Genomic DNA, 14,467 nt, shown 5'->3' on the forward strand with positions numbered 1-14,467 from the left:
CTTTAAATTTCTTTTTTGTTTATATTTTATTTAAAAAAACTGTTAAATTCAATCTGGAAATCTACAAAATGTAAAATTTTAGGCCATATACGACATGCTTGGCGCTTGCTCCAGCAACAGGCCCGCGGACTCGGCCGAGGAGCGCGCTAAAAACATCTTCGCTAAGATGGACGAGAACAACGACGGTCAATTGACCCAGGACGAGTTCCTCAAAGGCTGCCTCCAGGATGAGGAGCTGTCTAAGATGTTGGCTCCCTAAACGCCACACTCCTTCATTCCTTTCCCTTACTACGAAATTATTGACGATCTTACGGCGACATTTTTAATAAATTATAATTTGTTTGAGTCATAGATTCTGGCTAACTAAATGCCGCATATTTTTTTATCCTTATTTAATTTGAAACCTAATTCCGTTTCAATATCGGCGATCTAACTGCGACATTACCATAACATCTCTTTATTTAACTCTCTTACAGTTTTTTCATATGTAAGCCACATCCGTTTATTTTAACTCCTCTTACGTCCTCGATATACTCGTCCAAATTACATTCTGTGAATCCAATTCACGGATTGATTTGAATTTAAATTTCGATATCGATTTATTGCGATATCTCATATATATTTGGTACCTCACCAATCACTTACACAGCGGTGCTACAATAATATTTTTAGCACTGACATATTGCTAATATACTTATGTCTCCATTCGAAAGAGCCTGATATAAAGTGATGTGTCGGTTTGCTATCATTTAACCCAATTTTCGTTTTTAAAATCATTCCTTTTTCTAAATTAGATTGTCCGAACTGAATAATCTACAATATGCCGGTCACGCCCATTCAGAGTTTATAATTATACAAGTTCATTGTATCCGTATAATTAGTTATTTTATACCTTGTATTCGTGTTTATTTCAGTATTATTTTGTCGATGTCGCTGTTCGGTCGTCCGATGTCGTAATTTTGTCCGTACCATACACTTTATAGGCAAAATATGTTGTAATATCATGACAATTTATATGTAAAACCTATGATTATTTAATGTATGCACAATATAACAAAAGTCAATCTTTATTTAAGTCAACAATTTAGTATAGCTATGTTCGAACAGAATAAATCAGATTGATGGAATATTCCGATTGAGCAAACGATGTACATTCCAAGTCAGAAACGTCGTCTCGTTCCAATCTGATTGTTTCTGTTTGTTAGGTCGATATACGTGTAAGTTTTATTAAATTTAAATAAGTATTTATCATTCTAATGTCGATATCGGTGTTGTAAATCTTACATATTATATGTAATCGGTGTTAACTCTTCTCAATCACTTAGACTGGGACCCTCCTATCGAGCTCTACTACTCTACTCTTCAACTCGACTAGTTATAACGCTTCCTTTATTTCATTCCAAACATTTACCCCCAAAAACTAGAGCTTAATCAATTTTACATCCTTTATGATGCTGTACTCCTTGTATTTTCTACTTCGTATTTCCCTAATACTCTGTGCCTTCTAGTTCGCTGTAAAGTAGATAACCACTTCTACTTCTTTCTTTCTGTAAGCTTTTTCTGCATACACATAAATTAATTGTTTTCTTTTTTTTGGTCATATTTAATTAAGATTATTGCCAAAGTTATGCACAAATCTTCTTCCATAATTTAGCTAAGAGAACCCATACACAAGTGTTTCCTAGTCCCATATCTTTTAGATTGTATATTTACTAGACGTTAGAATAATTAACTATACTATGCTGGTTATACAACATAATATATTAAGTTGGCCATGCGGTTCTGGGGGTCGCGGTTAAATGAAAATAAAAATAAAACTACACTATTAGTTTTCAGTGTATAGTGAATAATAAAAAAATAAGCATAAATAACATTGTAATTTGAATTTATAAAGTCGCATAACACATAATAAATATCTGAACCTGTGTATGAATACAATTTTATTAATAAACCAAAACTTAATTAGGTGCTAAAAATTCATCTGATTAGATATTTCATAATTTTATATAAAAAAAAACAATAATAAATAAAAAAATATTTAATATATGTTGTATGGGGTGTAAAAATGCACTGAAAACTAAACATCAATCCACCCCTTATCGATTAACATTCCATTCATTATAATAAGTTGTAAACCCTGTTAGTTGTAATGTACATATCGCAATTCACTTTTTATTAAAATATAATAAACAAATCATTCGACGGACATTTAATTATTAAATAATCAAAGGGTATTAAGGGGGTGATATAAAAGATTATTGATAAATGAAATGTGATTTCAATTTTGTAATCTCGAACAAAACTTAAACAATCTTAAATAAATACAACAGTATCATAACTAAGCATTGCTTATAAGTCTTTGGCGCGTTGATGAACAGTTATTAAAAACGATTCAGATATTAAAATGGAAACATAAAAGGTGGGAGAAACGCGACCCGGGCCTTGAGTCGGTTCAGAATATTTTTTTCTATTCTCTTTGGCATCCTCTCTAAATTATAATTAGATCACTTTAAAACCATTTATTATAATGCACTGTTCTCAAATTTAGACAATCGATACTTTTAATGGTACATTTGACGAAATAGCTATATTCCTAGTATGTGTATAGTGTTGATGTAATTTCACATATTTTTTTTTAATCCATATATTACTTCATATAATAAACCTACTGTCAATTTAAAACTCTGTGGTCTTCGTATCTCTAGACTAAGTAAATTTATGGCACAATTTTATTTTCTGTTTACTTGAACCTTATTTTTTTAATTATATTTCATTTATAAAAGGTTTGTACTTATTACTTATGTATATTATGTCATTATATTACTGCTATATACTATATCATTGTAGCGATCGTAGCTGTGTCAATAATTTAATATAGAAGCTTTATGAATAAAGTATAATTTAAATTAATACAAAATTAAATGCACAATATTTACATACATTTTGACATTCCTTTCTATGATGTATTCGACGATACTTACTATATTTGATATTAATAATATTCGGGTAAAATTTTTGTCTTGTTTCATTTATTTATTATGATCTGTTATATAAGTAGCAGGTTGTGTCATAATATAATTGATAATTATTATATATTATAGTTTAGGTGCATTTATATTTTCTAAAATAATAACCACGTCTTACAATATTACAGTGCTTGTTACGACACGCCGTAGAATATGGATGCATTTAATTGCATATAATTATTTAAATTAATGTTACCATATGTGTTGTAGAATTATTTTTAGTTGTAATAAATAGATTATCTTACAAGACTCGTTGTCACCTAATAATTAAAATTGGGCTTTGTCCGTTTCCACCATTTATCATGACTGACATGGGATTATATTTTATTGTATCATTTGTGTATAATCGACCATACAAGTTGTCAATGTCAATTCTATAATGAATTTTTGGCATTTTTATGTGCGTTCTACACTTTTTTACAACATTTTATATGAATTTATTAGGTGGCAGCTACGATTGTAACAAAAATTTGTAAAAACTGAAAGAGAGCAGCTGGCGGAACATCACAGCTCATCGTCTTTCAGTTATCAGTTACTTGAGTATTGTTATTATTTAGTTTAGGATACTCGCTTAAACAAATGTCTTGACAAAACTTAACTCGCTCAGTATTCTTATTTCTGATGAATCTCCAAGTCTGAGTAAGGTTTTTTATGTATTTACCGTGCTGAAGCACTAATTTACAATGGTATCGATTTGCGGTGTTTCTAGAAAGTGAAAGTATCTTCGTCATAGTAATAGATAGGCACCTGTAATAGACGACACTCACTATGTCCCATGATCTGTTGTATTTCTAAGAATACATATTTTTAATGATTCACATTTTGCCTATTCATGTATAATATACAAATTACAAAAATAACATAGTTCTTAATTTGTCTCATTATTATTATTTTTTAAATCACCTGTTGACTGACATTTTTCATTTCTTGAATATTATTGTAGTATATTATTTCTTAGCTGACATGATATTTAAAGGATAGTAATAACAGTTTTCCAGTTTTCATTTATATATTTATATATATTTCTTTGTATATTGTGAAGGAAAAGTAAGTCAATTTGGTCTTTATATATCAACTTGCAGTTGAAATTATTTATGGAGCTGCATTCATACATATGTATAATCAAGTACTTATTTTCTTGACATTAATAAATCTATGTATTTTTTTTAGGGCCCAAGAATTGTCTAACTAGAGGATAAAAAAACTGTGTTAATTGTTTTGACGTCCCTATTAGAAAACTCACAAAAATTATAAAAATGGGTAAACAAAACAGCAAACTGAAACCTGAGGTTCTGGAAGATCTAAAGCAAAATACTGAGTTTTCAGGTCAGATAAAATTATTAACAATGCAATAATAAATTTGAATAGTAACTTTACTATAAACATTTGAGTTTTTTTTTTTTTTATCTATTAATACCATTTTAATTATTAATCCTTTTACATTAATTTTATGTTTATTAATTAATTTACTAGGCCTTTAAATCTCATATTAATTCTCATTACAGATGCAGAGATTCAAGAATGGTATAAGGGTTTCTTGAAGGATTGTCCCAGCGGTCACCTGTCAGTTGAAGAGTTCAAAAAAATATATGGAAACTTCTTCCCCTATGGAGACGCTAGTAAGGTATGTACTTAAAATAATTCCTTTTTTTATTTCTTTATATTAAATCCCTAAACACTTTTATATGACAACATTTATATATGATATATATTCAAAAGTAATCCTCTTAAAAAATTATTTATATTTTTATGTTTATTATATATAGATTTAAATTGCTAATTCTAGAAAGTACTTTTTATATATATTTCTGAAAAGAAAGGTCAGAAGCTATTGAATTTAAACTTTTCAAACGCTTTAAAATTTATCATTTTGTGTCAAACTGACACAGGGAAATTGCTAATCAGTTGTTTCAGTAAAATGTATCCGTCTAAGCACTGTTTGTAATGTATAGCAGTTCAGTTTTTACTATAACATTAGGGAAAAATATTTCCAGCGTTGTGATTATACAAAGATCGTATGAAATTAGTTTGCAGAGCACGTGTTCCGCACATTCGATGCTAATGGTGACGGGACTATAGATTTCCGGGAGTTTTTGTGCGCTCTGAGCGTCACCTCTCGTGGCAAACTCGAACAGAAGCTGAAGTGGGCCTTCTCTATGTACGATCTGGATGGGAACGGTTATATCTCGAGACAGGAGATGCTTGAAATCGTGACAGTGAGTTCAGATGACTATTATATACTAATTGTGCTTTCACACTGGGAAAACATGTATTATGTAAGGACAGTCAAACCTGTTTCTTATAACCCTGGTCTGAACAACCAGAATCGAGCAAATGAGATTTAACTCGAAAACATGTTCCTACGCAATATTAACATTTTTTACTTGTTCCACTTCTGGGCGAACATGGCTAATCTATTATTGAACTTTGAATCTGTGAGAGGACAAATGTGTAAATAATTAATTTTTAAATTTATGAAATCCTACAAGGCACCAATTACTAAAGTATACTACAGATAATAATAATTATTGTCTTATATATTTCAGAAAAATATGTTAATATGTAATATGATCATTTCCAGGCTATTTACAAAATGGTTGGATCGGTTATGAAAATGCCCGAAGATGAATCTACTCCAGAAAAGAGAACAGACAAGATATTCCGCCAGATGGATAGAAATAAAGATGGGAAGTTATCGCTGGAGGAGTTCATAGAGGGCGCTAAAAGCGACCCCTCGATTGTACGGCTATTGCAATGCGATCCACAATCCCAGTGATATCTCCGTTATTAACAGCCAAAAACGTTTACTATCTCCTATAAGCTTGTACAAGCTAGTGCTGTTACCGTTAGCACACATCCGGGCTTGGCTGTTTTCTTTTTATTGCGTTCTATACGGCCTTCCCTATTCATATCCTAGTTTATTAATGTAATTGTAATTTTGTGATTTGGAATTAGCGCAAAAGCATAGGTCCTAAAACTAAGCTTGGTAAACATTTTACTTTTCAATATAAAATAGTGTTGTATTTTAATAAGGACTTGGATATCGACCCACCCGAATAGTTGTGTAATTTAGAAATCGCTTACTTCATGGGGCTTTGAGGCTTTTGCGTTATCTCTAAATCGCTGTTCGTATTATTGTAACACATAAGTGTTTAAAAATATGTATATTAATTATAACCTTGTACCCAAACACCAAGACAACAATAATTACGTATAAAGTATGCAATAACCAAAAATATTACGAGATAATAAGTATGATGTGAATAATAACAACAGAAACTCACAAGATGACATCACAGCCGTAGTGAATGAACATTATAATTGGCAATAAAATAAGAATATCTTACGAAATGGCTGTAAGTAAAAATAATAATAATAATAATTAAAAATGTCTCGTATAGCTAGAGTATAGCTGACTTGTCTTCAATATCATGTGACAAATGTTCGCAATGATTTTTGTGTCTTCAAAACAATTCTAAATTTTATTATGTATATTATAATGTTTAATGTTAGGTACCATATAACCTTAAGGTATATCGATTATACACTACAAATTACTCGTTTACAATGATCTGTTATAATATGTAATGTGTATGCATGAATGTATGTAATGTTTTAATTTTAGAGTCATCGCTTATTTTGTCATGTACCACGTGTGTCGTATTGATTTTCATAACATCACAATTGTCGAAGTTCGATGCCTTCCATTTTTATTAGAAGTATTTATAAGACACGGAAAATTTGTTGCAAACAAAGGGGACTCTTTAAAGGGGACCATAATAATGTTTTAATTCGATTCAGTTTATTAGACGATTGCGGTGAATTCCGCTATCAAATATAATAAAAAAAAAGAAATATGATCTTCGAGGAACAATACGAATACAATTTTGTAGTCGAAACTGGATTTGAATTACCTCTGTTATGGATTTATTAATGACAACCAAAGTTTATATTTTGCAAACAAACAATATAAGTAACATATTTTAATTATTTCAACTGACATCTTTACGAAGGCAGCAACAATAATGACTTATCACAATGTATGCTTATTGTAATTTAATATCAATTAATTCATCACGTATTATAATTAAGTTTAATTTTTTTTTTTATATAAATTTATTAAGTCAGCTTTAGTATTGCTATTAAATAATGTTGTATGTGTATTATTTTTGAACATTATTAATGGTATTATTATAAAATTAACAACATTTTAAGAAACGAAAGAATAATGTAACCTCCGTTTATTTGTTGCAATTACTTTTAATCTTCACGTTATATAGACTTATGATAACATGGTTTAACTTTATAATGAAAGTTCTGCGTTAATGATAAACGGATGCTATGTTATACTTGTCATCGATCGTGTGTCTGTTGTATTGCTTTATATTAGTTAGATGACACGTTAAAAGACGTTACATAAAGAGTTTGCACCAGTTTTTATATTATTGACATGATATCCATTGTAAGGTTTTATTGAAATTTTATTATACAAAGTACATTTTAGTACATATACATTAAAAAAATCCGTATAAATCATATTCTAAAACGAAACGCTAGATGATTAGATAATTCCATGACAATATTACGAATACTAGTTTTAATCGCTAGTTTTGAAAACCGGATCTAATTATACAAGATAACCTGCTTCCATACAGTCTCAATTTTATGATTATCGTTTAAATGATAAAGATACCTTCTTGTACACAGATCATTGAATTACTTGAATCTATATATTTGTATCTATCCATTTATTTCAACTGCGTGATTGTTTTTTATTTTTAAACTTAGTGTCAATCAATTCATATTGAGACTTATCGCTCTTTGTTTATAATCGATTGCTTATCATATTTCTTCTTGGTGCATCACATTCGTATCTATCGTCGGGGCAAACATACATTATCCTACTTTTTAAAACTTCACATAATAATAACAACAAAAACTTATTCCGTTATTATAGAATGAGAAGTCATTTATTTAAGTCATACAATTTAATTTACCATTTTGAATCGTCAGTATTATTATTTTTCGCTCATTTAGGAGCCGCTTTAATATAATATTTTCATTTGACATTTATCTGTATCTCTCGAACATTTGATTAGCGCGATTTTGTGTATATTTTGTCATTTAATATGTGATCATTAATTGTTATGAATTGTGAATGGCACAATATCCCCGCACAACAATCTTATAATATTCTTTAATAATATATCACTTTATTATAAGCTTCAACTTTCAATGTCTCTGATCGTCGGTGGTTATATTAAAATCTCTGCAATACTATTCGCAATTTATCTTTTTATCGTGGATAACTGTTAATTCGATATGAAGTCCAAGATATATAAGCATTACATTTAATGGAATCTATGAAATAATTATTGGTGTTTTAAATTAACGCTTATATATAAGGTCGAATTGATATATCTACTACCTAAATTGTAATTTTTATGTGGGCGATGTGTGTGGACTATTATTAATTTGTTTTCTGTATTATTTATTATCATCTGTAGTCGAGTATTAAAGTAACCTTGCTTTATTTCATATTATACAAAAATTGCCTTTAAATGCCGCATTACACATACCTACGCTTTAAACTTTTCTTCGGACAAATGTCATTTAATATATTATATTTTAAAAACGTCTATAAAGAACGTCTTTCGGACCCATGTTTTTGTTTACAAACTTATAATTATCTAATATATCATATGTTTGATCCTGTACATAGTGTTGTAATGTTCGTTGTTGTGAAGACGTAATTTAGATTCTTGCCTTAAAAATCATAGTGCTTGTAATCCCCAAAACTGATTTTTCATCACAATACCAATAAATGAGATTCATCATAACATACAATTAACGATGATTGTTAAGTCACTGTGTGAAAAAAAGGATGTCTCATTTATAGTTGAGCTTTTTGGTTTTAGCTCGTGATTTATGCATATTATGGTCTTCCACATAAAACTGTACAATAAGGCAACCATACGAAATCTTACTTTTTAATTGATACATCACAACTAATGCACTTGTTTAAGTCATATTGTTACAGATACAATGAATTGTCCATGGAGTCCAGAGAACAATGTTTAGTATTTCAAGTTGACATAATATATATCCTTATTAATATATTTCGAATGATATAGAATTTTCATAGAAATAATTAACAATCTCACAAACATACATACATGTAAACAAAAAGCCTCTTTGATTTTATACACCTATAAGGAATGTGTGATTGCCATATTCTAACTATATTTATTGATACAATACCGTCTACCCTTTAAAGCAATAAAAGTTGTAGCCTTATGAACATTTCAAGGACATTTGATGTAGTCGATTGACTTAAAAGCAAGGATAAAATTGGTATATAGATAGATAAATTCAATTATATATTTATTTTATCGTTGCTAGTAACATATAATAGTTGTAACTGTCTTTATTACAATGTCTATTAAGTGTCTTTGCTACTGTTCGATATTAATTTAAATGTGGTTTGTAGTTTCAGAGTTTATTATGTATCATTCATTTGCATCTTCACAAACTAGATGTTAAAGAATCCGGACAGAAATGCGATCCGACATATAACGTGAACAAATAAACATAAAGACGTTAAGAGTTGTGAAAATATAGTATTCGATATATTTTATATAGAAGGTTTTTAGAATGACGATAATAAATTTCATTTATCGGTTGGTATTTGTAGATTGTGATTACGTTAGGAGGTTGTTTTAGGAGAGTTGTTTGTATATTAGATTTTATGCTTAATTATAATAGATTAGCTGGCGATACGAGTAGTACAAACGAACAGACTGTTGTAGTTCAAAGGATAGGTATTGTTGATGCGCATCTAGGAAACTGTAATGGAATTTAAAAAGTAAAATAAATAACGTGGCGGTTATATTGAAAGTCAGATAATGTAATGGTTATTGTTAGGCTAGCATATTAGTTATTTCAATCTTCTGAAATCCTCCTTTTTTCATTTGCCATTGGTATTTTAATATTTGATACATATTTACACCTACGTTGCAATTATATCTTCGTAATTGTTCATTTTTCCAAAGCTAAATAAACATTGTGGAATATAAGGGATAATTCTCTGAATAAGCTTTCTAAAATTTCTTGCTAAATTATAATAACAAAATATAATCGCGTTTACAGTCGTAATCTATTGTACTTTTGAATACTGACTGGTATTCACTGTAAAAACCTATAAAATAATTCTCTTCTAAAACAATTCCTTTTGTTGTTTACCCGTTTAAAAGTTCTGTCGTAAAATTACCAACTTCTATTGTTATGAACTTCAAATGTTTGTGTGCAGTTTAGCCATTCGGGGTGGCAACCACGGCGCATTCGATACACTGTTGCCGCACGAAGCGGCAACGTCGCACAACCCCGTCAGAGAATTTTGGTTGCATCCGTAGAAATAATATACCGTGGTTTTATTCGAACTGGTATTTATGTTAATGATATTTAAATTGCAAACATACATTTGAGAACGACTATGAAACTAGGGATTTTTTTTTATTACATACCAATTCATTTACGGTCTTCCAATAAAATAAGAAACCACTGAACGAATTTTGTGCTTAATCTTTATATTATTAACATCGTCTTAAATATTTAGAATGCAAGTCAACAGCTTGCATGTCGAACATGTGCACCGCAGTTCATTTTAGCTGAAATTGTAATTGGGTGCTAATATTATATTTTATCGGTACTATGTTCATCTTAATTTTATGTTTTTCCTATGTCATATCGTTTTTTATTTGGAATCGTAAATGCGTTTTGTAATAAAAAAATATGGATCTTACATATGACATGTTTACATAATTAATTTTTATTATTATGTTCATTACTCAATTTTCAGTGACTACTCGAAACTTATCTAATTAATTCCCTTATCTATCTATCTATCGAAGAAGAAGAAGATCTATCTATGGTGCATAAATGTTCTATCACATCTAATAATATTTCGATAAACTATAATAATTTTGTAGTTATCAATATATTGTAATTAGTTTAGAAATATCTATATGTAATTTTTGGTAATGTATTCAGACTACTGTTTACTGTTCTAAACTTTCTCCGTAGCAACATTTCGGCGCTTGATCAGTATTTTTTTTGTATATCGACAACAGTACTCATCACTTTTACTATGAATATAAAATAATATAATATTTAACAATAATTGAAGTACCTGATTTTAAACAAACGAATGTGTTACATTGTTGCTACGAAATGTGACCGATAACAGAATGCAATGCTTCCATTAATGGAACGAAGTTGTAATTTTTCAGTGACCAGAGATATCCTCTTATAAATCTACAAAATAAGAAAACAACCGCGCGAAGGTGAACAACGGGTACAGTTTGCTACACTACTAAATTTATCTGTCTTAATAAAGTTAGTAGTAACGACCACCTACTTATGTATTAGAATGTTGTGTAATACATATCAACTTGCTTAAAAACTTAAATATTTCCCATTTTAGGTCATTTTGCTATAAAAGCTCTGCTTCTTCAGATATTTTAAATTATACTAAACACCTATCTTCTTAATTATTAGCACTCTAGTTCTAAAAAATTAAAATGCGTTATCTTAATGTGAGAATGTTGTGAAATTGAGATGTAACCCTATTAATATGTTCGTTTCAAAATAATGATGTTATGAAAATTGTTCTGTGTAGTCAATTTGTAACTTTTAACATTATTTACTTTGATCTAGTTCTGATAATGTTTTAGATTAAAGTTATATCTATTTATTAAATCTTTCTTCTCCCCATTCGTGTTTCATTTAATTCATTATTTAACTCGATTTATTCAAGGGAAAGAATTGTTAACGGACTTCTAAACTCGCTTATTTTTAACAGAGATAGTGACGTCATTTAATCCCTACTTCCAATTTTGTTACATATTATTTGGAACAAAATTATTACTCTTAAAACTTATAAATTTTGTGCTAATTACTTAGTGGACACAATATACATTAAGGCTTATAATACCTGTAGCACTTAAGTGCTTAAAGAATAACTCATTAATAATAAAGTATTGCGATTGGTCAAAATTTGGTAACGACGGAAATCTCAGCCATCGATTCCAGCGTGGTGGTTGAATATTATTAGTAGTGTAACAAACAGCTTTCTCATATGTGTGAACATCTTTACAAATTTAATTTAAAACTTCAAAATTCAACACGAGAAACCGTTACATACCTTTTATAAAATTTATTTTTTATACCTATAGATAAATGTTACGTATACGTAATGTTACTTACGTACACGTTGAGCTTACTGAAAAATAAAGCAACATCATACGCTTATTCATATAAAATAAATTAAAACAATGTAGAAGTTCTTACAGCTACTATAAGCCTGTTTAGTTAAATCATCCGACCTAAAATCCTTGCTAAATTGATTTGAGCTTGTACGTGCTCCTTGTTTTAGAAGAGCACCTACGTTCCAAATTGCGTATTTAAATAAGTCTATATACACATATGAGGTTATAGAGGTTGGCAGAATTAGTTCTCTCTGTATGGTGTATACTATGTGTAAGGTGGGTCCGAGGAGGCTAGCGTGGGGACGGGTGGGCCCTCCTTAGCGGGTGGTGTTCGCGCCTAAGGGGCTTCGTCCAGAGAAAGTAAAATATCCTGGTATGGGGAGGCTAGTATTGTCAAGCGAATGTATAAGTATAGCTTTAAACTATATATTGGTCCCTATACTACACGCTTTGGAGTGCTTATTTACATATGTGCGTATATAAACTTATCTATTATGCAGACATAGGAAATGGAACAGGTTGGGAAAGGGACTCTGGGAAATTTGCTTATGTATTGGACGTTGAAACGTTCTAGTTAGCGATATCGATTTAAGTATTCCATACGTAACTCTTGCCTTTCATGTATGTTTCTAGTAGGGTTCAGAAAAAGTATAATAGCTTCCTACTTACATATCCATGAGATTTATTTATTTAATTCACATAATTTCAATTAGATAGGTACCTTATAAATTGTCACTAGCGAATATTAATATGGAATTTTATGAGAATAAAACGTTACATATTTGACAACAAAATATTTAAATTCTTTACCTCTATATAAAGACACAGTTATAGAATAAAAACCGTCTATAGATATGATTTAATTTAAAACTCGAAATTAAAGTTAAGTTGATTTTTTTCAAGTCACAGTGCAAAGTTTATTTTGTTTGTAACTTGTATTTCGGTTGTTAATATGAGAAATTTTATATTTTAGAATATAAGAGATATCAGAATAAGATAAACTTCCAGTTACTAACTTACACTCACCTTAGACAACATCTTCCTAATGTGCAAGAGTCACCCTAGCTAAACCAGCGTATGTGTGAATGAACCTGTCATAATGTCATGTCATAATCATTTTATACGTACGCTGTCATCATCACATTACAGTAGTATTAAGAAAATGTTTAGCCATATCAGAAAGCGTTTTTCTACTACTACTGCTACTACTACAATGAAAATATTTATCAAAAAATTACGATCGATATCGAACCAATTTTTTCTAAGTTTGTCTTTATCTATGTTCACTCAAATCTCTGTAACTACAGTACAGCCTGTATTGTTTTAAAACTTTTCTATACATATAAGTCTTACTTTAGTGCGACATTTGCTTTAATGGAGTTACTTGTTAGGATAAAAATTTAGACCTTCAAAAATATTTTTTAATAATTGCATGTCACGTATGTCTCCTGATGTTAACGAATATAAATAATAATATAACGTAAAGCATTGAGTAATATAGAACCAACCTGAGCTTTTTTTCTAATAATATGTCTATATTTCTTGATATATAAATGTTTACTATTAATATTGCCGAACAGATATTTGAGATAGGGAGTTGAATTAATCAAGTTTGATTGATATGATAATGTCATGGCAGTGGTCATACTTAGATCCTTTTGGAGCTCTGAGAGAACCAGAGACCAAGCAAACGTTACAGTCAATACGAACGACACAACGATGCTATGATGCCGCACTAGCCTACATCGAAATCGGGAATGAAAAATATATATTAAGCCGAGCGAAAAGTCCACTATACACCCCGGGGGTGGCGGGCCCGGACGTGCGTTCGATTCAAACGAGCCGTAGCCTCCTATCACGAGGGTTTCGTTCAATTCAGACATCCGAGATCACAACACAATGCATGTCGATGAGGAATCATTCGAGACTATCTGACTAAAATTTCATTAGGTCTTTAAAAGGATACAATTCTATACCACCCCCCGAAAGTTTCTAACTTTTAAGTTAACTCTCGACCTCGTTCCAAAGATGTAATTTCAGATTTTCCTGTAGTTCAGAGAAAAATAAATATGCTTAAACCCGACCTTCTGAGAAAAATTAAAAATTGAGAAAATATTTGTTTTACAGTAATGTAAACATTTCTAATTACGACTTGTTTAAATTATTTTTTTCTCT

The 14,467-nt window shown here is 30.0% G+C and overlaps 2 protein-coding genes across 4 annotated transcripts in view; both read left to right on the plus strand.

Annotated features, from left to right (window-relative positions):
- Positions 1 to 3,886, plus strand: part of LOC116777555 (neuronal calcium sensor 2) — a 50,346-nt gene extending 46,460 nt beyond the window's left edge. For both annotated transcript variants that reach the window (XM_032671174.2, XM_032671173.2), the window contains exon 5: positions 83 to 3,886. In XM_032671174.2, the coding sequence (XP_032527065.1) occupies positions 83 to 259 (177 nt within the window). In that variant the 3' untranslated portion in view covers positions 260 to 3,886. The remainder of the gene's footprint in view (positions 1 to 82) is intronic.
- Positions 1 to 11,798, plus strand: part of LOC116777553 (neurocalcin homolog) — a 58,558-nt gene extending 46,760 nt beyond the window's left edge. For both annotated transcript variants that reach the window (XM_032671172.2, XM_032671171.2), the window contains exons 2-5: positions 4,197 to 4,352; positions 4,532 to 4,650; positions 5,054 to 5,242; positions 5,608 to 11,798. In XM_032671172.2, the coding sequence (XP_032527063.1) occupies positions 4,283 to 4,352; positions 4,532 to 4,650; positions 5,054 to 5,242; positions 5,608 to 5,802 (573 nt within the window). In that variant the 5' untranslated portion in view covers positions 4,197 to 4,282 and the 3' untranslated portion in view covers positions 5,803 to 11,798. The remainder of the gene's footprint in view (positions 1 to 4,196; positions 4,353 to 4,531; positions 4,651 to 5,053; positions 5,243 to 5,607) is intronic.
- The last annotated feature ends 2,669 nt before the right edge of the window (positions 11,799 to 14,467 follow it).

This window comes from Danaus plexippus, chromosome Z (assembly GCF_018135715.1).
Source record: "Danaus plexippus chromosome Z, MEX_DaPlex, whole genome shotgun sequence".
NCBI lineage: Eukaryota > Metazoa > Arthropoda > Insecta > Lepidoptera > Nymphalidae > Danaus > Danaus plexippus.